General features: G+C 43.0%; 3 protein-coding genes across 4 annotated transcripts in view; all 3 read right to left on the bottom strand.

Annotated features, from left to right (window-relative positions):
* Nucleotides 1-2,922: 2,922 nt before the first annotated feature.
* Nucleotides 2,923-6,082, bottom strand: LOC146972860 (GTPase IMAP family member 9-like). Its single transcript, XM_085803201.1, has 2 exons — nt 6,010-6,082; nt 2,923-3,983 (listed from the first exon to the last, which is right to left on the bottom strand). Exons 1-2 carry the CDS (start codon nt 6,026-6,028, stop codon nt 3,172-3,174), a joined length of 831 nt encoding a protein of 276 aa, XP_085659327.1. The 5' UTR covers nt 6,029-6,082; the 3' UTR covers nt 2,923-3,171.
* Nucleotides 6,083-12,945: 6,863 nt separating this feature from the next.
* Nucleotides 12,946-19,124, bottom strand: LOC146972859 (thioredoxin-interacting protein-like). Of its 2 annotated transcripts, XM_085803198.1 has the most exons (8): nt 18,756-19,124; nt 17,551-17,626; nt 17,238-17,385; nt 16,141-16,353; nt 15,219-15,365; nt 14,220-14,375; nt 14,022-14,183; nt 12,946-13,134 (listed from the first exon to the last, which is right to left on the bottom strand). In XM_085803198.1, exons 1-8 carry the CDS (start codon nt 19,021-19,023, stop codon nt 13,090-13,092), a joined length of 1,215 nt encoding a protein of 404 aa, XP_085659324.1. In that variant the 5' UTR covers nt 19,024-19,124; the 3' UTR covers nt 12,946-13,089. The 2 variants fall into 2 exon arrangements, with proteins under 2 accessions (XP_085659324.1, XP_085659323.1); XM_085803197.1 differs by having other exon boundaries at nt 14,022-14,375.
* Nucleotides 19,125-21,924: 2,800 nt separating this feature from the next.
* bnipl (BCL2 interacting protein like) overlaps nt 21,925-23,903 on the bottom strand; it is a 23,448-nt gene continuing 21,469 nt past the window's right edge. Inside the window, exons 9-10 of the mRNA XM_085803196.1 lie at nt 23,644-23,742; nt 21,925-22,157 (exon numbers count right to left, since the gene is read on the bottom strand). Coding sequence (XP_085659322.1) covers nt 22,133-22,157; nt 23,644-23,742 — 124 coding nt within the window. The 3' untranslated portion in view covers nt 21,925-22,132. The remainder of the gene's footprint in view (nt 22,158-23,643; nt 23,743-23,903) is intronic.

Below are 23,903 nucleotides of genomic sequence, written 5' to 3'. Positions count from 1 at the left end.
CTTCGAGTCTTGAAGAAGAGCAACCTGCAGTACAAGCTGCTGATGGCCTTCTACCACTCTACTATTGAGAGGCAAGGCAGGGCCATTTTATTAGTATAACCCGTTTTTACAAACAGTTTGACCCAAAGGGCTTTACATCCCATCATAACAACATCCTCACATCGCATTCTGCCTTGAGGTGTGGTACACAGGATGTGTGTCAGCGGATCATAAGATCTGCACAAAAAAATCATTGGCTGTCCTCTTCCCACACTCAAAGACATTACAGACACCTGCTACCTCTCCAGAGCAAAGAACATCTCCAGAGACCCCTCCCACCCCGGCAGAGATGGCAAAAGTACCCAGATTCTTTACTTGAGGAGAAGTAAAAGTACCTGTGTAAAAAACGACTTTGGTAAAAGTGAAAGTACTGATCCAAATATCTACTCAAGTAAAAGTCAAAAGTACAGGCTCTGAAATGCACTCAAAAGTATTATTAAAAGTAAAAAGTATTTCTATTGCACGATTCACTGCAAAGCTAATAACCACACGTAGCCTAGAAATCTCTCTGCCCCCTAGCGGCAGCAGATCTCTTTGCTCCGTAGGTGGGTCTAGAAACGAGCCATAGGAACTTTTTGAGTCTGGAACACCGTTTGTGTTCACCAATCACAGCGCATCTGTTTAGAGAGTCGTTGGGCGGCTTAACGCCATGACGACATACATTTTAATTGGCTCGTCAGGCTAACGTCATCCTGCTCTTTGCTCTGATTGGTCGTAGCGCTACCCTATTGGTGCAGAGGCAGTTTGAAAGACAGCCTTCATCCCGCCCCCTGGACTGAGCCGAGGTCTACCGCTCGTTGCCAGACTAGACATGTTCATGATGTAGTCTGGATGGTCAGGCTAAACCACACAATAATTTATCTGGAATCCATTTCATCAATGTAATTGTTTGAACAAACATTGTTCACTTCAGTTTACCTGCCGGACACAAGATGTATCCTAATGTACTTCACTATGGTCAATCGTAGGCATTTGTATTGTACACTTCAGGTTTACACATCACATTTATGAACATTCAATCTTGGACCAGGACTGGCTTCTAAACTGTGGTGTCACAAATCATGCCCATAGGCCCAACTCTTAATCAACTTTTTTAAAAGCACATCAGGCAACAATTGTTTCTAACTGTACAGGAGTGTTATTGTGAATGGCACACCCAGGGACTACGTATGAAAATAGCTACGCTTCTCTAGCCATTATCTGGTACACAAAATACTGTGTCCCTGACAAATAAAATGAGAATGAAACAAATGAAACAAATTTGCACAGTGTGCAGTCAGTGAAGCTCAACTGAAAAAGCCTTCACAATGAAGACGTGTGCTCCTCAGATAAAAGTAACTCACTGTTTAAACTTACACAACCCCCCTCTCCATCTCTCTACACTACATCAAAATACAGTAATACTGTATGCAGTGTTTCCTGTAGGAGAGGAGAGGAGAGGAGGGGAGGGGAGGGGAGGGGAGGGGAGGGGAGGGGAGGGGAGAGGAGAGGAGAGGACTTGTTGTTGGGAGATCTTACATTAAGTGGGCTGATAAGATCAAGGAATTGCTGTAATTACTATGTTTATTTGCATTTCTTGTTAAAACATGGTCTCTCTTGTCCTGTAAGAGTTTTATATAGATCCAATTTGGAGGGGTGGGGGGTCGTTGCATGTTTTTTTTTTAAATTATTTAAATTTTTTATTAGATTGCAATGTACCTTTTACTTATATCGGACTGCTGTACTTGTTTTCCTTTAAAAACAATAAAAAAGACAATGATAGAGATGATGGAGAATATTCTGTTCTGTTCTGTTATCTGAAGCCAGAGCGGAAATGAGACGGGTGTGTCCAGCCAAATTAGTTAAGTCCCAAGGGACCGTTGTCTCCCTCAAAAATGCTTGTCCCCCCCCCCCCCCCCCACTTGAGGCACAGATCTCTTTATTTCTTAATTTTTTTTATCATAGTAGATAATTTTGTTTTAAGAATATTATTGTTGCATTATTTATCATTAAGAAGCTGGTGTGATTTGTTTGATTGATGGGAATCTACAGTACAACAGCCTTTCATGGCTGTACTGAATAGAAATTAGGCTACGTACGTGACGTAGTAGACGTCAATGTAGCCATGCAACAGCTGCGCGTTTTTGAAAATGAAGATGTATGAATTTTCGTCGGCTTACTATTTCTTTGCTGGTTCATCGTGGTTAACCCTTACAGACGGTTTTAAATTCCATCCTTTCACCCTGTTAAGGACTCGTGGAGTCCTCGTGTTGGTGAAGTCATAACTTTTTAATGGTTTTATATTTTAAGATCTTTCTTTTGTCATGTTATTTAACTTTTCTCCTATCATGACTGTTAATTTCAAACAATAAAATTAATTAATTAACCCTTTACAGCCCGGTTTCTGTGATGTACACCCATTTATATACAAAAAACTGAGATATTCAGTGATTAGAAATGGATTTGTTTTATGATTACAACTGTCTGAGGTCAGACAATGGTTATGGGGAATATCAGTTTTTATGTATTTTTACTTTTTTTGTAGTGTTAGATTTACTAAGTAAAAAAGCCAAGAGGGACGCCCCGTCAATGCTTCTCAGCTTAGACGCTGAGAAGGCATTCGACAGGGTCGAATGGACCTTCTTAGAACAGACTCTCAGCAAAGTGGGCTTCAATGATATCTTTGTGAGGTGGATTAAAACTTTTTATAAAAACCCAAGATCCAGAGTTAGAGTAAATGGGCATTGCTTGGAATTCTTCCCGCTGGGAGAGAGACACTACAACATGTTCCTGTCTGATGTTTCCATGTGTCGAACAATCAAGTTCTGGAGATACAGCTGCTTTTAAACATTTGTGTTTATTAACACGTTGAACACAGATACATCACATGTTTGATTCGACAACCTGCACTAGAGCAGCAAGACTAGGACAAAAATCATAATCATAAATATTTGGATCAGTTTAATCTGAACTGTTGTGAAACAGAATGTGGCTAAATACTGATCTGATCTTGATTATTGTATTCAAGTCAAAGTTAAAAGGAAACTAGAGTCATGCACTACACAGCTCTAACCTGAACATGAAGATCACGCAAAGATTCAAATAATGATTCCCTGTTACAAGCTGCAGCTAATCAATCATCAATATTGAATATCACTGTATGTTGCAGGCCTCCCTCGCTGCCACAGTTACAGCTCCCACCGCAGCTTGCACTGCTACTTCAACTACTGCTCTTCCAACAGCAGCTAGTGCTCTTAGAACACGCTGAATAAATGAATTATCTCTCTCTGCTCTTCTTCTTGCTTGTTTAGGTTCCATATCTGGATTTTCTCTCTGTAGACGTTCCTGTTCTTCTCTGATGGCTCTCTCAGCTTCTTGGAACATCTCATTGGTGTAGCAGCTTCCTCCATTTCTCTGAACCATTGTGTTGATCTTCTCCAGCAGCTCAGTGACTTGGACTCGATTATTCCTGTCTCTGTTGTTGAACACGTGGTATCTTCCACCACACTGCCTGATGAAGTCATGGAGAGGGTGACCATCGTGGATCAGTGATTCGATGGAGACTCCATCTGCCTCTAGGTCGTCTCCATGGGTGAACAGGACCATGCTGTACTTTCCTGCTTCTTTTCCAAACATCTTCTGAAGGATCTTCATGGTTTTTTGTTCTTCTTCAGTGAATCTGGTCATTTGCATCACGATGAGGATCACATGAGGACCAGGAGCCGCAAAGGAGATGGATTTAACAATCTCTCTCTTTATGTTATCTTCTGTTTCTCTGGTGTCATACAGACCTGGAGTATCAACAACAGCCACTTTTTGACCAGCAACAACTCCTGTTTCCTTCTGACACGCTGCCGTCACTGAGGACACAGACGCCCTAGATTCAAAGACTCGTTCTCCTAAGATGGTGTTTCCTGCTGCACTCTTTCCAACTCCAGTTTTCCCAACAAGTGCAATCCTGAGTTCTGTTGGAGAATATTAAAACTCATTATTGATACTGTAAAAGTTACAATTTTATTGACATTAATATGATCAAGCCACACCCATGAGTTCCACCGTGACCCTAACGACCCTCAGGACAGACTCAAGGTGCCACCTCCTCCATGGGTTAAATACCTGGGACTCTCACACCTGGTTTTCAGAGGTGAGGAAGCATTTGGGATGAGGAGGAGAAACATCTTCAAGAACCAAAGAGAAGTCCAGTGGCCTTGGATTTTGGCCCTCAACAACTACAAGTAGCTGGACGACTGAGAACCTTCATGGACATTGGCCAACAAAGTTCATTTTTGATACTTTTTATTTAGTATTTTCAATTTAAGGGAAAACTACTTGACAACAAGCTGTCAAAGAAATAACACAAAACAAAACAAAAGCACGGACAAAAACAGGGGGCTCCTCGGATGATAATCCTGTATTTAATGTCCAGTGTCTTTACTTGTTAATGTGTAGCGTCCTCAATTGTTTTGATAAAAACAGTCAATTTCTCCCATTTCCTGGGAAAGGTCACTCATCTAGATCTGAGAGAGAAAGTCATCTTTTCCATTAATTTATAGCCTGAGTATTTACTATAATCTTCTAATGTCGACTTCAGATTAGGAAAAGTCCTGCTCAGGTCTTGGAGAGCCACAATAACATCAGCTAAGAGCCCCATCCGATGCTCCTGCTGTCCTATATGGATTCCTTTTAAGTTGTTACTTTGTCCGATCATTTGTGCCAGCGGTTGAATAAATATAGCAAACAAGGTAGGGCTAAAACAACATCCTTGACGAGTTAGTCAGTTAGACATTGACCAAAGTAACTGGATTATTATCCAATTTCCCTTTTGCTATACATATCTCCCTTTGTCTGCTGGGACAAACTAATTTCCCCCTCGGGGATTAATAAAGTTTGTTCAATCAATCAATCAATCAATCAATCAATCAATCAATCAATCAATCAATCAATCAATCAATCAATCAATCAATCAATCAATCAATCAATCAATCAGTCTCTAAGGAGGGCTGGAGTCACCAGTCGAAAGATGTCAGGTAGATACATTTAAACCTACATTGTCTGAATAAAAGAACCTATTGAGAGAAATCATACTGGTTCAGCTGGACTTCTTTCTGGTTCTTGAAGACTTCAGGTTATTCATGGAACTGAATAAAACTTTTGGATTTTAGCACTTAATGAATCTGCTGAATGTTCCTGACATTAACCCTTACGGGCGGTTTTAAATTCCATACTTTCACCCTGTTAAGGACTCATTGAGTCCTCGTGATGTTGGAGTCATAACTTTTTAATGGTTTAATATTTTGAGATCTTTTTTTGTTATGTTATTTAACTTCTCTCCCACCAACGGCGGGACTACGGATGGAAATTAGCCTGGAGCTAAATCTGGTGTATTTACATTTTGGATGTTGATGAATACGCAGAGTCCCGTTACAAATAAACAAATAAATTAAATTAAATTAAAGTAAATTAAATGAAATGACTGTTAATTTCAAACAATAAAATTAATTAATTAACCAGCCTGTAAAGGGTTTTAATTACACATTGAACAAAAAAAAAAAAATCACATTTTTTTTTTAATTTCAATAGTCACAGATAAATGCAAAACCTCCCCAAACCATTTTTGCTATAGCATGATTGTAGCCAAAATGCTGCTCAATAATGTAACAGGCGAGGACGCATTGAGTCCTCGTGGGGTGTAAGGGTTAACTGACTTCAAACAACATAATAATAATGAGAAGATGAACTTGATATTTTTCCGAATGACAAGAATAATGTCATAATTTACCTACTTACTCATTTGTTTATGTGAATGGGACTGTCCATATTGATGAACATACAATACAGGATTGTCATAAATACACTGGATTTAACACAACTGCTAATATCCATCCGTAGTCCCAGTATTTACAAGCAGTTAAATATGGATGGATTATAATTATTATAATTATTATAATTATATTATCATTATAAATAACTTTCAGTAGTAAATGACCTCACCAAGCTGACGATGAGCCATGTTGGTCTTTTCCAGGAGGATGTGTTGAGTCTCTGCTGCTGAAGTTCAGTCAATACATTCTGTTGACTTCCTCTCTGCTTTATAATCTGCCCACTACAGGCATCGATGTTGTCTACAGACAACTGTTTATACCACAGATACACAATAATTAAGATTGAGCAAATTTGCATCATTGGACAGAAAAATGTGGACAAGGAGTCATGTAGATCACAGTGATATGAAAGTTCTTATCTCTCGAACCGCCCCCTCTCATTACCTCTTGTCTTGTCTGTAGACAACATCTCTGTCACGTCTGCCCGTCCTGGGTTTTCCATGGAGTTTTTCCTCAGTCGATGTGAGGGTCTAATGCTGCATTCAAGACAACTCGGAAGTCGGAAAAAAACGAGCTCCGAGTTGTAAGAAATGAATTGAACGGCGTCGAACTCAGTTACAGGTCGGAAACTCGGGTATCATATCAGAGCTCCAACCTATATGAAATACGTTTATATTAAGCTGTGATTGTGTTACGGCTGATAGGGGTTCAGCCTTGTGCATGTGTCTGTCTCTCTCCCTCTCCTTGTTCCCTCCACAGCTCCACCCAGGTCCCAATCAGGACAACGAGGCTCACCTGGGCTGGCCATCTTAAAAACCCTGCAGCTGGCACCAGAAAGGCGGGGGCAGTGCGTGGGGACTGCTGGACTTGCCTGCCTCCCAGCTTGGCTTTTGTTTGTTTTAGTTTATGTCTACTTGTTTGTATCACCCTTATGTTTTATATTAAATCTCCTTTTAGTTAAAGCAGATATCAGTGGAATGTTTTTGTTAATATAAGTCCTAAATAGTCCTATTTTCCGTCAGCAATCACTTACATGAAGTATTTCAGCCTAAACACGAGTCTCTCCGTCACTCTGCTCTGCTGTAACCCGAGGAGAAAATTTTCCTTGTGGGATACAAGTGTTATCCAATGAGGGGAGAGAACGGCATGAAGGGCTGTGTGTGCAGCCAAGGGATGCGCGTGAATGTGGTGACGTAGCACGAGGACCAATTGATGCCTGACAAGGGCGGGGGCTGCTAACTCATGGTGCGTTCAAGGAAACTCGTACTTTGTGTTTTTCCTTCCTGTGAAGTCATACCAGTTCGATCTGGTACGAGTTCACGGGTCGGAAGTTACGAGTGGCCGTTATAGGGAACTTTCACAGACAACAGGACGGTAAAAACACGAGCTACGGGTTACCTGGAACGCTACCAAGTCGTAGTTGTGACTTGAAGCTGTAACTTACGGTTTCAAAAGCCTGCCTTGAACACAGCATTAGCCGAAACGGCCGTGCCACTGATATCTGCTTTAACTTAGTGTCTTTGTGTTGGTGTTGGGGTCATTGTTTGGGTCCATTATTATGCCCCTCTGGGCCAACAAAGTTCTGGGGTGTAACAATTGGGGGCTCGTCCGGGATCTGAACAACCATGAGGTGAAGTAAAGGTTTGTAGCTGTATTAGTCTTCTTTTCAAGATGTTTTGTGATTTAATTGCCTGTCTGTGGTTACTTGAGAGCTCCCTGTAAGGTAGTTGTCGGGCAGAGAGAGACTCTTGCCACTTTGTTATTTTGCCTTTCTTATTTTTGGTGGTGAAACCTGGGTGTGGGTACGTTTTCTGTGTGGCAGTCCATTGTTCACTTGCAGAGTTCAACGTTTAAAGAAGCCTCCCGGGAAGCCACTGAAGACTAGATACTGTAGTTAACCACATTACAGGGTGCCTCTCCACAACGTCACTCTTCTAAAGAGTTGCACAGCAGCGTAATCACAATCTCTTGTGGGTTGACTCTACCTCTAGTTTCGTCTGGATTCTGTGTAAAATAGTAACAGTAACTTTTGGTGTGTGACTTATTTTTGTGGTACCTGCACAGTACGTTCGTTGGGTCGTTCGGTTGCAGCTTAGGTGTAAGTTGGCAACATTTTGTGTAGCAGTGGCTACTGTGTGACCTCTTGTGTTGTGCTGTTGCAGTCCACTTTTGGTTGAGTCACTTCTGTGTTACTGTTTGCTAGGTTGTGGCTGCCCTCAAGTCACCGCAGTGTTGTAAGTGAATTAACCTTTGTTTCATAGTTTCCCTCATGGTGGTAGCCATTTTGTTATCTGGTGGGAGTGGCACCCACTTGTGTGGCTACTGTTGGCTGCTCACTCTCTTAAATCGAGTGGCAGTGTGTCGGTTGGCCTTCTTGTGTATTTTGATCTTGTTGGATCCACTTTGACCTTTTCTAGTCCTGACCAGCAGTCCCAGGGTTTACTTTTGATAAATGTATTGTTGGTGTTATTAGTTGAGGCCGGGTTCGGTAGTCCCTGTATTAGATGGTTACAATGAATAAATGGTATGGGTTAGTTCCCCCACAGCTCCACCCAGGTCCCAATCAGGACAACGAGGCACACCTGGGCTGGCCAGCTTAAAAACCCTGCAGCTGGCACCAGAAAGGCGGGGGCAGTGTGTGGGGACTGCTGGACTTGCCTGCCTCCCAGCTTGGCTTTTGTTTGTTTTAGTTTATGTCTACTTGTTTGTATCACCCTTATGTTTTATATTAAATCTCCTTTTAGTTAACTTAGTGTCTTTGTGTTGGTGATGGGGTCATTGTTTGGGTCCATTGTTATGCCCCTCTGGGCCAACAAAGTTCTGGGGCGTAACAATTGTTGTATGGTGTGAAATTGTGTTCCTCGTATGTGACGGAAATAAGGTTTAACTGTTGTCAAGGCTGTAACATTATATGTGCACTCGTCTGCAGCGTCTCCTCTCCTCCAAAATAAACATAATTTACTGCTGCATTTATTTTTTGTATTCAGCTATGAGACACAATAAGCCAAACTTCCTTCCAAGTTTCTGCAGCGTGAACGCAATGATGTCAGAAGTCGGACATTTCCAAGTTGGGAATTCCAACCTCCGAGTTGTTTTGAACGCAGCATAAAGCCAGGAACACACCGGCCCGACAGTCGGGCGTCGAGTCTCGTCGGACGTGTGCTATGGCGATTTTGATTGGCGGTGCCCTAAGCGAATCAGCACGGTGTGTGGGAGGGACGGAAGTGACCACAGTAAACAAACGGTGTCCTAGCCTGTCCTACAGTAAAAAATGGCACATAAAATAAAAAGATGAGTAAAGCAATATACAAGTGGCAATATATATCTAAGCATCAAAGATGTTCAATCAAACCCACATAGTTTGAAACTAAGCATATGAAGTCCGCTAGCTTAATGCTAACGTATAATGTAAAACACCATAGACGGGCTAACAGAAATCCACAGTCTGTGGAAGCCACGACCGACGACCGTGGCAGCGGCTGTCACAGCAGCAGCAGCCGCTCTACTGAGCTGATCTGCCGGGGCCGAGCTCCGTCCTCATCCCAGGGGATCCCGCACGCTTTTAGAGGTTTACTGCTGGCTGGTTAAATAGTTTTTAGGAGATTAATGTTGGTCTCATTGATGAAATCTAACAACTGTGGTAGTGGCATTAGTTTGTTTGAATGTAAAGTGAGCAGGGCTGCCTCTGGGCCACGTACTGAAATCACCACATTTACGTAAATAAATAAATGTTTTACAATGAACCGATCAGTCTAATACATTTTATTTTGTTGAGTCAACATGGTTACTGTACATGTCAAAGATTATTACCACTTTATGACTTAAGATTGGTCTGTATTTCTATGGGAGTCCTCGCCACTCAATCGCTTTGGTCGGCAGTTGTCGGGGCGGTGTGTTTCACTGTTTCCTTTCTCCCGACTGCGGCCGACGAGAGGCGACAGATTCGTCGCACAAAGGCCGTCGGCGTTGGGGCGTGTCGGGGCGGTGTGTTCCTGGCTTAAGGACAGATGATGTTGTTATGATGGGATGTGAAAAATTGGAAAAGCCCTAATGCTCCAACACATAAACGCTGGCTTGAGGAAGTACTCTCACATTTGAAGCTGGAGAAATTGAGGTATTCCTCTCAAGGCTGTACTCAGAAATCCTACAATGTGTGGCAGCCATTTATTGATTACTTTAATGATAAATGTTCTGTGCCTGCACAAGATAATGATAACTCTGACCAACCCCCCCCCCCCGTTGTAGTAATGTGTATTGTTGTTTTGTTTTGTTTTGTTGTTTTTTGTCTTTGATTATTTTGTTGTTTAGTTGATGTGTGGTCGTACATGTATGTAATAATTGTTGAATTGTTGTATTGCTGAATTGTTTAATTGAAAATTCAATAAAAATATTTGAATATGATGGGATGTGAAGCCCTTTGAGACAAACTGTTGGTAAAAACGGGATATACAGATAAAATTGCCTTGCTTTGCTTCCAGAACTTTATATGCTGTGCTGTGATTGGCTGATGGTGTGTTCACTGTCACTGTCACTGGTTAACATTAACAGTGACGAGCTGCAGGCGTGTGCTGCGTGTCTGTCGTCCTCAGGCTGCTGTGACCTTTGACCTCAGAGGAGCTAATGTTAGCTTAACGTTAGCTCAGTGTTTCTAAATGTGACAGAGAGCAGAAAGAGCGGCGGCGCTGACTCAGGCGGCCGAGCACTCTCTGAAGGAGTGACCACTGGACAGCAGCCAATCAGCACGCAGCCTGAGACACCTCACCGACCAATCAGAGCCAGGACAGGCTGCTGGTCACGCAGCAGCAGCAGAAGGAGGCCACGGGTAACACGATGAGGCATTCAGGGTCTGTTTCCAAGAGTTTCTAAGATTAGTTCAAACTGTGTGTGTGTGTGTGTGTTGTTATCAGAGGTCGGTGAGAAGTTTCTGATGTAGACAGCTGCAGTCGCTGTAAACAACAGGCTCCAGTTACACACACACATACACACCTACACACACACACACACACACACACATCCTTGTAAATCTATCTTTGTGAGGACATGTCATTGACATAATGTATTCCCTAGCCCCTTACCCCAACCTTAACCATCCAAAACAAATGCCTAAACTTAACCATCACTCTAAACCTAATTTAAACCTAATTATAACCTAAACTAAACCATTACTCTAAACCTAATTTAAACCTAATTATAATCTAAACTTAACCGTTACTCTAAACCTAATTTAAACCTAATTATAATCTAAACTTAACCGTTACTCTAAACCTAATTTAAACCTAATTATAATCTAAACTTAACCATCACTCTAAACCTAATTTAAACCTAATTATAATCTAAACTTAACCGTTACTCTAAACCTAATTTAAACCTAATTATAACCTAACGTCTTAACCCTCAAACAGCCCTTGGAAAAAGTGAGGACCGGCCAAAATGTCCTCACTTCCCAAAAATGTCCTCACTCTGTTGGTTAAAAACTCGTTCCAGTCCTCACAACGTAGCATGTACAAGAACACACACACACACACACACACACACACACACACACACACACACACACACACACACACACACACACACTCCTGGTGTTATTTTTAAAGTCTGATAATTCATTGAAAGTTGTTTCTGAGTCCCGGAAGGCAACACCAGACCAGAGTCTGAAAAACCCCGTTCTCAGGTTTCATTGTCTACAGAGTCTAAATGTGGTTTTGACCTTTGACCCACTTACACACACACACACACACACACACACATGGTTGAATTGACTTACTCACTCACTCAGGAAATGTGTGTGTAATGTATGTGTCAGTGATTCACCTTGTAACACACGGACCAGATCTGAATCAATGACTGCGTTTACATGGACTTCAGTAGGCTACCCCAGCCAACCTCCGTCGTCATCCCGGATGAGAAAACCATCGCTAATTAACTTACCCGCAGGTTTTTAGAGGTTTACCACCGGCTGGTTACATTATTTTTAGGAGATAAATGTTTGTCTCATTGATGAAATCTAAAAAGTGAAGCTTCCTGTGTGTATTGGACAGAAGAGCAGCGCTGCCTCGGGGCTCTGGAGCCTACGGACACAAACCACCACATTTACATCAAGAAATACATGTTCTACAATGAACACATCAGTCTGCATTACATTTTCTTTTCTTTTATGAAGTTGTATAACATGGCAGCATTTTTAATTTGTAAATTTTCTGACCTACATATTTCCTAGTAGTTGCGCTTCCTGTTGTAAACAATACATGAAACACGCATACACACATAAGACGCAGTAATCAGAAACCAGAAACCAGGATTCTGTATTTATCATGTAGATCCCTACATGATAAATACAGTATCCTGAATAACCTGCAGGTTTCTCTTAGTTCATGTAAACATCATACCCCGAATTTGATCAAAAACAGGATACTTAAAAACCCAGATTAAAACCGGGGTACTGACGTGCATGTAAACACAGTCATAGTCTCATGTTTGATTCATTGAACTGGCTACAACCCAAATCAAGAAGGCAGTCTCATTGGCTTCATTTTCTTTTCAAATGTATTTATCTCCATTGTGCTCCTTATTTAAAAGAACTTATGATTCCATACAATTTGCCATTCCCACTTTCCTTTTTTCTTTGTTCCTAGATTCTCAAAAGAGGTGGGTAAAGGGTCATTCCAATACAAAGCCCCATCGGACTGGACCTTTTTTGTGCTCTTTTCATTGTTTCAGGATGTCACTATACTTATATCTTTCTCCATTTTCGTTATTCCTACTATGTTATTCAATATCTCTATTCTGTTTATTAGACTTATGTGGGTAGATGTCTGTATTTGTCATATGTTATGTACTGTATGTCTATAATGTAATGTAGTGTATTGTTGTCATGTGTTCTATGTATATGTCTGTCTAGGAATCCCCTAGAAAATGAGATGCTACATCTCAAGGGGCTATCCTTCAATAAATTCAATTCAATTCAATTCCATTCAATCCCAGTGGGTCATTCTCTCTCTCTCTGATCAGTTATCAGTTAAATTACATCACAGATCCATTGATTCACAGATTCACATTCTGTTTATTCATTGAGTAAAAAAATAAAAACATCTGATTTTATTTACAAAACGTATAAAAAAATCTCTTTGACTCGGATCTTAATAAAAACACAACAACAACAGGTTGAAAACAAAACACTACAGAGAAAACTGCTGAGTCGCTGACAGAAAACTGCTGAGTCACAGCTCCTCAGGTGACGACGTCATCCTCAGAACACCTGGACGACCTGGGGGGGGGCGGAGTCCTGGTCCACCTGGAGACAAGACGACAACAAACCTCCGTTAACCACCTGGTCGCGACCTCGTCGTCTCATTTAAAGCCCCAGTGTGGCTTTGTTACATGCAGCGTCTGTTGTCTGTCTGACTGTCTGCCCGATTTCAGGTGAATGCAACATCAAGAATACGTTCAGATATGCAACCGCACCGCTAAATTCCTACACATTATACCTTTAAAGTGATACGCCAACATTATTTTTTCGTGTCTTGCCTCACTCCCGAGTCCATGACCAGCAGACATAGCTTAGCTCAAACGCTGCTTTTACTTTGAAACAGGAAGCTAACCTACCCTCGATGTAGCTAGCTTGAACCAAAATAAAGCATCTTTTGACCGATCTCGTCCCGTTAGCGGCATTTGACCGCTCAAGATGCCTTACCGGAGAGTTTTGTCAGCTCTGAGACCAAGATCGGCCTGTTTAGAGTTGCTGAAGAGTTTCTCTGATGACTTTAGGTGGAGGCAGGCTAACACTACCCATACACTTCCAGTGTTTGAGCTAAGCTAATTAGCGACTTTAGGTGGAGGCAGGCTAACACTACCCATACACTTCCAGTGTTTGAGCTAAGCTAATTAGCGACTTTAGGTGGAGGCAGGCTAACACTACCCATACACTTTCAGTGTTTGAGCTAAGCTAATTAGCGACTTTAGGTGGAGGCAGGCTAACACTACCCATACACTTCCAGCATTTGAGCTAAGCTAATTACGGCGATACGGCTCTATCTCCATGGTTACTGCACGCACAGTGGAAAGGATGGTGTCTATCTGCTGGTCATGGACTCGGGAGTGAGGCAAGACACGAAAAACATTTAAAAAGTTGGCGTATCCCTTTAAATGACCTCGTCGCCTGCTGGGATGTCACTGGCTCACCTCGCTGTAGGCGGGGGGAGGGGCGTAGTGCAGCTCCGGCGCCCTCATGAAGAGCCCTCGGTCCTCCTCGTCCTCGTCCTCGGCGCCGTCGTAGTCCTGCAGCAGCGGCGTGCGGGGGCCGTCCGCCACCCTCAGGTCGCGGTGGATGTTGCTGTAGCTGGGGGGGGCCGAGGTGAAGGACGGCACCGAGGTGAAGGACGGCGCCGAGGGGAAGGACGCCCAGCTGCTGCCCAGCGAGCCCACCTGGCTGCTCACGCTGCTGGTGCGGCTGCCCACGCCGCTGAACGGCACCGTGCCGATGACCAGCGGCAGCTCCAAGACCAGCTTCTCACTGCCGGGGATGTGCAGGTAGATCTGAGCGGGGGGGTAGGGAGGGAGAAGACTTAGGCTATGTATCAGCTTCTACAGTCCTAAAGCATAAAAACATACAAGGAGACAGAAATATTCACAACTTTCCGAACGTCATCTATGGTCAAAACTGGAAGTCAGTTGCTTGCAAATTGGACTCAACTGAGGACAGAGACTGCATCTTTCGAATATCTGACTGCTTTAAAAACGACTCAAACTGATTATTAGATTATCAGAATAGTTGGTGATTAATTTAATAATGGATCATTGTTCGATTAATGGATTAATGGGCTCTTTGCACAACTCCAATACTTCCTGAACTTAGTGCTGCTCCTTCATTTCCTGTCTTACATTATTGGACAACCTGATTAATCCAGGTGTGTCTGACCATTGTGACTACTCAGACACACCTGGAGTTATCAGGTTCCCCAATAATGTAAGACAGGAAATAAAGGAGCAGCATTAAGTCCAGGAAGTAGTGGGGCTGTGCAAAGAGCCCATTGTTGCAGCTCTAGTCTTTGTCTCAGTTTTTCATGGAAGCAGCTGGTTAATTCTGACTGACCAGGGCGATCAACGGAAACAAAGCTGATCATTTTTGCAATTCAGTTTAGTTTCAGTTAGTTTTGTAATGTTCATTTTAGCTTTAGTTCAGTTTTCTTTATTTTTTTATCTGAGTTCACTAAATGATATTTTCACTGCTAGTCTTAGTTTTAGTTTCAGTATAAATATATAACAACTCTGCACCGTTGCACCACCTATCACTCTGACTGCTGTAGGCTGAGCTCAGGATCAGGCTTCCTATTGGTCCCTGCTGACGGAGCTGTGATGTCATCGCGGACCATGACTCACCATGAGGGTGTAGTCCACCTTGATGATGTCACAGCCCACCAGCGAGGGCTTCAGTCGGGGGACGCGGATCACCTTCCCCTGCCACATGTCGCACATCCCAGAGATGATGTGGTTCCCTCGGACCGCCGACAGCTTCTGGCACAGCACCTGGAGAAGCACCGGGGGTCAGAGGTCAGAGGTCAGGGGTCAGAGGTCAGAACCCTGCAGAGCTGCTTATTTTATTCTAATGTTTATTTAAAGGGATAGTTCACCCAAAATTGAAATTGAATTCATCCTCATTATCTCCTCCCCCTCATGTGGACTAAGGGCTGGGAGAAGTTTCAGAGTCCTCCGTGGCTTCTCTGAGTTACAGGGGGTCTCGGCGTAGCAGTGCATGTCCATATGACGGTTGCTAATGGATACCAGCTGTCTTCGTAACAAAAAGACACACCAAAAAACATCCAAATACCTCCATGCTGCTTGTATGTAATGTCCGTCTTGTATTGAAGCCCCGAAATGCGAATTTGTCCCGAAAAAAATTAAATAAGTCTATATTTCAAGCTTGTTTGTAGCGGACAATTTCTCATGTTGGGGCTTCAATACAAGACGGACATTACATACGAGCAGCATGGAGGTATTTGGATGTCTTTTGGTGTGTCTTTTTGTTACGAGGACAGTTGGTATCCATTTGCAACCGTCATATGGACATGCACTGCTACGCCGAGACCCCCTGTAACTCAGAGAAGACACGGAGGACTCTGAAACTTCTCCCAGCCCTTAGTCCACATGAGGGGGAGGAGATCATGAGGGAAATTTGAATTTTGGGTGAACTATTCCTTTAATAGGGACGATACATACAACATTGCCACAGAAAATGGAAAATGTGATGCATAAAGACGTCTGGCTTCAGCTAATTTGCAGTGCTTGTCAGGCGGGGGTCTACCTTGGTGCGGCCGTCGGCCACGTAGCTGTGCTTGGCGATGATGGCGGCCTTGGGCACCACGATCCGGGAGCAGGTGTTCTCGAACTTGGCGTTGATGTTGATGTCCTCGCCCTCGCAGAAGCCCTTCCTGTCGATCTGGGCGCTGATGGACACCTGGCCGTCCGGGATGAACAGACACGTCACCTTCTTCTGCTTGGAGGCGGCGGCCGGGGCCTGAGGGGGGGGGCGGGGGAGGAGTTAGAGAGTTCAGTGACACGGACCAGCTGCTCTACTCTCTGTCTCTCTCTAGTCTGTGGTTCAGGTTCTGGTTCAGGTCTGGTTCTGGTCAGTCAGTCCCTCCAGGATTTCGTGGGCTTTTTTTGTGATTTTGCGGCCACAACTTTGAAAAAATTGCGGTGCATGTTGATGTTGCGATGTTTTAAGTGCTTTTGTTGCAATTAAATTGTGGGAGACAGCGAAAGTTGCAAAAAAAAAGTTGCAGTTTTGTTCTGAATAATTAAAAATCTAAGGAAAATCTAAAATTTTGAAATGTCACAAAATAATGTGAGGTCCTGTTATACCAGCAATTTTCCAAAAAAATTACAAATTACATAGAGTTGTAATGTCTGTTTAAAAATCGTGGTAAAGGACTGTTTTAAAATGCCATTAAAAGAGTCCAGTCTTTGAATAAAAAGGGGAGGGTGGCTACTCAAGTCCAGGGCCTTAGGATGGGGGAAGGGGCACCTGGCCGCCAGCTGCTCCGCTCCGGCCCTGCGGTGGCGCACTCACTAGATTCTCCCTCGGCGAGTGCTTGTGTTCCTTTACTTATCACTTTGTGCACGTTGTATCAAGTCAGCCCAGCCCCGCCGTTCCTCCGTGGACTCACTTTCAACCACCGCTCCGTCCAATTGGTCCAATTTGCGGAAAAGTTGGGCGGTGATTGTACAAAATTGCAAGATCGCAAAAAATTTGCGGGGATTGGTTGAATTTGCGTTAATTGTTGCGATTGCAACATCGCAAATTCCTGGAGGGACTGGTCTGTTCTGGTTCTGGTCTTTGGTTCTGGTCTGGTTTAGGTCTGTAGTTCTGGTCTGTAGTTCTAGTCTGTGGTTGCGTACCAGCAGGTCCGGTCTGTTGATGTCCAGCGGCTCCTCCACCTCAAACTCCTTCTCACACTGCAAAGCATTCTGGGACGGCCGCTGCAGCTGCGCACGCACGTAGTAGCGCACGTAGCCGAACTTCCCCTTGTAGGACGACACCAGACGGCTGAGGACGGAGGACAGAGATCAATAACTGATACCATCCATCAGTCGATCAATAACCAGTGGATCAATAACCAGTGGATCAATAACCAGTGGATCAATAACCAGTGGATCAATAACCAATGGATCAATAACCAATGGATCAATAACCAGTGGATCAATAACTCACCCTGGAGCTGGAAGCTCGAAGCCGAACTGGAACTTGTAGGTTTTCCCCGGCTGCAGCAGGAAGAAGCCGTCAGAGTCTGAGGACACACAGACAGACTTTAGACTGAACAGCCAATAATCAACAGCCAATAATCAACAGCCAATAATCAACAGCCAATAATCAATAGTTATTATAATGGTGATGATGATGTTAATAACATTAAATCCTGACATGTCATTAACCCATGTTATTAACACAATGACATTATAAACACATGTTATTAACACGTTATGAACAGTGGTGTAGTCTATGTGATGCTCAGGTTTACTAACTATAGTCTATGTCAATGTTCCCAAAGAGGCCCCAACTTTTTCTCGAAATTTTACCACTTTTTTCTAAAAAAAAAAAGTTTTTTTTGAGGAATTGTACCACTTTTTTCCCCCAGAAATTTCTCTGTAATTTCCCAGCTTGGGATCAATAAAGTCTATCTATCTATCTATCTATCTATCTATCTATCTATCTATCTATCTATCTATCTATCTATCTATCTATCTATCTATACCCCTCTCTATTTCTTTCTTTTTTTCAAACCCTCTATCTTTCTTTCTTTCTTTCTTTCTTTCTTTCTTTCTTTCTTCCTTCTAGTCCTTCATTTGTATTTTATGCAACTTCTTTCTATCTTTCCCTCTCTATCTATCCAAGAATTCATTTGAACCTACATTGACATCCTTGATGTAAAAAGGTTTGAGAACCACTGGTCACTGTGATACAAGTGAGAACAGTTTACCACCTATAAAGCAGTTTATTACCCACTACATAATATTAGACTGGTTATGGACACATTATTGACACACTGACATGTTATGGACACATTATTGACACATGTTACTAACACATCTATCTATCTCTACCCCTAGACTAGAGAATGCATTTCCTGAAGGAAATACGGGTGAATGCTGAAAGCTGAATGAGCTGAATAAATTGTTGAAACTCTGCTGAATTAAGTTAAGAAACTGCTATCCATCTATCTATCTATCCATCTATCCATCTATCTATCTATCTATCTCTACACCTAGACTAGAGAATGCATTTCCTGAAGGAAATACGGGTGAATGCTGAAGCTATCTATCTATCTATCTATCTATCTATCTATCTATCTATCTATCTATCTATCTATCTATCTATCCATCCATCCATCCATCCATCCATCCATCCATCCCTCCTACCTTGGCTGAGCTGCTCCTCCAGCCGCAGCTCCTCCTCGTACTTCAGGTATTCCACCTCTTGGCTGCGGTTCTTCCTGTTCTTCCCCCCGCGGTGATCGACGTGTGCGCAGCCGGCGGCGGTGACGCTGAGCCCGGCCACTCTGCAGCTGACCGCCGCCTGCAGCAGCACGCAGCCCGACAGCTTGTCCCCGCTGCTGTAGAAGCACCGGTCCGGGTCCGAGAACTGCAGCTGGAACACCTTCATCTTCTGGGCCGAGGACAGGACCATGGCTGTGTGGTGCTGCTGTGTGTTTACTCTTTACTCCGCTTATCGGTTTTAAAACGCACGGGATTCGAACATGGAGCTTCCACTGACTGTCTCCGTGTGGGTAAACAGCTGCGGGGCTTTATACCGGAGAGAGGGGGGCAACCCCGGTGTCCCCTTACCGGGCAGCACCGGGCAGCACCGGGCGGCACGTGCACACCGCGTGGACGCGCAGCTGTAGGTCGAGTTGGACCAATCAGAGCGCAGAGAGGGCGCGTGGACAGACTATCTATCTATCTATCTATCTATCTATCTATCTATCTATCTATCTATCTATCTATCTATCTATCTATCTATCTATCTATCTATCTATCTATCTATCTATCTATACCCCTAGACTAGAGAATGCATTTCCTGAAGGAAATACGGGTGAATGCTGAAAGCTGGAAGCTGAATGAGCTGAATAAATTGTTGAAACTATTAATGCTGAATTAAGTTAAGAAACTGCTGAAGAAATCTTGAAGAGATGAAACAATATATGAAGAATATGAAATGGTTTGAAATTACTTGCATTGTTGAAGATCAGTATGAAGAAATTGAAAGTCTGAAGTCTACTCAGATTTACTTAAAACTGACAGTTTGAAAACATTGTTGAACCATTACTAATATAGATTAAACGATATCTGAATAGTAAAAGTAGAAGATGAAAGATGGAGGATGTATGAAATGGGTGGTAATTACTTGTATTAGTGAAGAATAGTATGAATGAACTGAAAGGTTAAAGTGCACTCAGATTTATTTAAAACAGTTTGAAAACATTTTTTGAACCATTACTAATATAGATGAAACAGGATTCTGTGGTCTGTGCTGCTGTGTTTACTCTTTACTGCAGTCCGCTTATTGGTTTTAAAACGCACGGGATTCGAACATGGAGCGGTAGTGGTTCCACTGACTGTCTCCGTGTGGGTAAACAGTTGCGGGGCTTTATACCGGAGGGAGGGGGGCAGCCCCGGTGTCCCCTTACACGTGCACACCGCGTGGACATGCAGCTGCAGGTTTAGGGTTGGACCAATCAGAGCGCAGAGAGGGCGCGTGGACAGGCCGTGGCGCTCGGAGCAACCATAAATAAGAAGAGACAGAATGTAAAGAGTCATCAGAGACAGAATAGACCTGTTGTTGTCTCTGGTGGTAAACTATAAACAACAACAATATGCACACAGCAACACACAACAAACAACAATAACAACAAGCTGAGTGTGATGGTTCCAGGGCCGGACAACAACAACAACAACATGGACAGACTGACCCTTGACCTCTGACCCCATGTCCTGACCTCTGACCGATCAGACACAACAACACTCAAGTCAGTACGTTTACATGCAGAGCTTAAAGGGATAGTTCACCCAAAATTGAAATTTCCCTCCTCCGTGGCTTCTCTGAGTTACAGGGGGTCTCGGCGTAGCAGTGCATGTCCATATGACGGTTGAAAATGGATACCAACTGTCTTCGTAACAAAAAGACACACCAAAAAACATGCAATTACCTCCATGCTGCTCGTATGTAATGTCCCTCTTGTATTGAAGCCCCAAAATGCGAAATTGTCCAGAAAAAAATTAAATAAGTCTATATTTCAAGCTTGTTTTGAACCAGGAAGAGGAGCTTCGAGAAGCTTCCGCTACAAAACAAGCTTGAAACACAGACTTATTTAATTTTTTTCGGGACAATTTCGCATTTTGGGGCTTCAATACAAGACGGACATTACATACGAGCAGCATGGAGGTATTTGGATGTTTTTTGGTGTGTCTTTTTGTTACGAAGACAGTTGGTATCCATTTTCAACCGTCATATGGACATGCACTGCTACGCCGAGACCCCCTGTAACTCAGAGAAGCCACGGAGGACTCTGAAACTTCTCCCAGCCCTTAGTCCACATGAGGGGGAGGAGATAATGAGGGAAATTTCAATTTTGGATGAACTATCCCTTTAATAAAGGGTTAACCCTAACATTAATGTAGACAACTGTTTTTTTTTGTGTGTTTTTTTTTACTGGCCTTTGTGTTAATGTTTATCTGTAAAGGATCCTCAATGATGCTATTAACGTGGGTGATCTATAAATGTCCTTAAATTATTGAAAACACCACACTGCTCATTCACCAACAATGCAGAGATGTCAGTTCTTTTGTAAAACCCATATTCCTCCACCAGGAGGCGCTGCCATTGGACCAATGCTGTCCTTACTCTCTTCTCCAGTGCTCTAAGGCCAACAAGGTGAATCACCATGGTAACAGATGCTGTGATGCTCGTCACCTGCTCCAGGTGAACTCCAGATGATGAAGATGAAGATTAGAAAAACACAAACACGAACAAGAAAAATGATACGTCTTTATTTAAAATATTTGATCGATCTTTAATTACACTCGTAGACACCTGTAGACACCTGGTGGTGACAAATACTGACACCTAGTGGCACCATAGATATATATACTGACTAGATGTATGCAGCCTTCTGCTTCTCAGCATACGTCAACACGGCGGCCATCTTGGTCAGGGGTTTCTGACCATAGACATATAAACGTCTGACCACCAGTCAGACCAGTCAGACCCTGTACAACACATTTCAGTGTATTTATGCATGTGGGTGTGTGTCTGAGTATGGAAGTGTATGTTTAATACATTAAAATATGTTTGATGTTGTATCCTAAATATATGTCTGACATGTATAATAAACCAAACGGCTTGAAAATCAGTTGAATATTCAGTGAGTTGTGGTGATGTTAATGGTTGATAGACGTCTAGTGCAGGAAGTAGACACGGCTTCCCCCTGACCAAGATGGCCGCCGTGTTGACGTATTCCACTCAATAGAGCTGCCTAGAAACGCGGCATCTAGTCAGTATATATATCTATATAGTGGCACCAGGTGTCACCAGGTAGTAGTGACACCTTCAGGCACCGGCTCACACCTGTGACTTCCTGTGCAGGTGTGCATCAGCTGATTGTAGCCCCTCCCCCAGTCCAGACAGAATAAATAAACCAGAGTCTCTGTGTGTGTCTTCTGTACAGGAGGTCAGAGGTCAGAGGCCTGAGTTGACCTCTGACCTCTAGGATCCTTCGTCATCAGGCTGAAGGTCGTCGTCATCTGTTCAGCTTTTCATCAAACCTGCAGAACGAGGACACGTGTCATCAGTCCTCACACATGGAAAACAGACAGGGAGCGTTGTAAAAGGTTTGACAGCAGAAATGATATCTAGGACCTTGAAGGATTAAAACCTGGGTGGACAACCCAGTCAACTAGCTGCTGGAAAGCTACAGGGGCCAAAACCCCTTTCTGGGGTAGTTTTGCTGGCAAAATGATGTAAATGCAAATATTTAGGTACTACAATGGCATAAATAGTCATACAACTACAAAACTTGGCAGAGAGTATCTTGACACATAGTGGGAGGCACGAAAAAAAAGATTCTGGGGTTTGTTGCAACTCGATTTTAAGATATCACCCTCAACATCCCAAAAAAGACAAACAAAAGTAGGCTACTGTTCGCCTGACAAATTCTCTTGAAAATGATTATTCTTCAGCACTTTATGGAGAATATCTGTGCCTAACATGTATATAGAAAACTTCCTTAATTCATAAGCTTCCATTTGAGTCCAAGATAGCCTTTCTACTAGCTACTGGAAAGCTACAGGCTGTCTCCAAACAACGCAACACCTATTGTGAAAAACTACATGTTAACTGGCATGATCAGAAACCATTCTATTTCTGGTCTCCCCAAAGTGAACAGATAGATAGAGAAGACCGTTGGCTACAGCAAGTGGGGCTTTGGAGATAGAAAGGCTATCTGGGACTCAAATGGAAGCTTATGAATTAAGGAAGTTTTCTACATACATGTTAAGCGTAGATATTCTCCATAAAGTGCTGAAAAATAATAATTTTCATGAGAATTTGTCATCCGAAGTGAACAGTACTTTTTTTTGGGTCTTATCTATATCTTAAAATCGAGTTACAACAAACCCCTGAATCTTTTTTTCATGCCTCCCCCTATGTGTCAAGATACTCTCTGCCAAATGTTATAGTTGTATGACTATTTATGCCATTGTAGTACCTAAATATTTGCATTTACATAATTTCACCAGCAAAATGACCCCAGAAAGGGGTTTTGGCCCCTGTAGCTTTCCAGCAGCTAGTTGACCGGGTTGTCCACCCAGGTTTTAATCCTTCAAGTTCCTAGAGATCATTTCTGCTGTCAAACCTTTTACAACGCTCCCTGTCTGTTTTCCAAAAAGCTGGGATTTTGCCCCCTGGGTAAGTAGAACAAGGACAGTGGGACAAGGACAGCAAGTCTGTGGATATTCTCATTCATCCAGGTCATTCTTCTTTTCTGGGCAACTGGACTTGTATTTGTCTGGGAAGACGTTTCTCCTCTGATCCAAGGGGCTTCATCAGTTCCTACGCAACAAGTCTCACTAGTCCGCACTAGTTGGACCAAGACAGTGGAGTGAGACCCACCCAGGTATTTAAGGGCTGATGAAGCCCCTTGGAGAAGAGGAGAAACGTCTTCCCAGACAAATACAAGTCCAGTTGCCTACGATTCAATTTGCCCAGAAAAGACAAGGACAGTAGAACCTGAGTAGAACTGTGGGGTCTTACTGGCGGACGGCGTCGGGGACCTGCAGTCGCTCTGTGGGGATGAACTCTGACAGCTGCTGCAGGTTCTGGATGAACCGGATCTTCCTGCTGAACTTCTCACTGTGGACACAGGTCACAGGTCAGAGGTCACCAGGATTGTGTCCGAAATCACCCCCTACTGTTTCAATCTATGTGGGTTTGATTGACCATCTTTGATGCTTAAATATATATATTACCATATTGCTTTACTCATCTTTTTATGTTGGTACCTATACACCCGT

Source organism: Trachurus japonicus, chromosome 16, assembly GCF_045865225.1.
Source record: "Trachurus japonicus isolate A0001 chromosome 16, Traja_1.0".
In the NCBI taxonomy this organism is placed as follows: Eukaryota; Metazoa; Chordata; class Actinopteri; order Carangiformes; family Carangidae; genus Trachurus; species Trachurus japonicus.
This window is presented reverse-complemented; position numbering and strand designations above follow the sequence as displayed.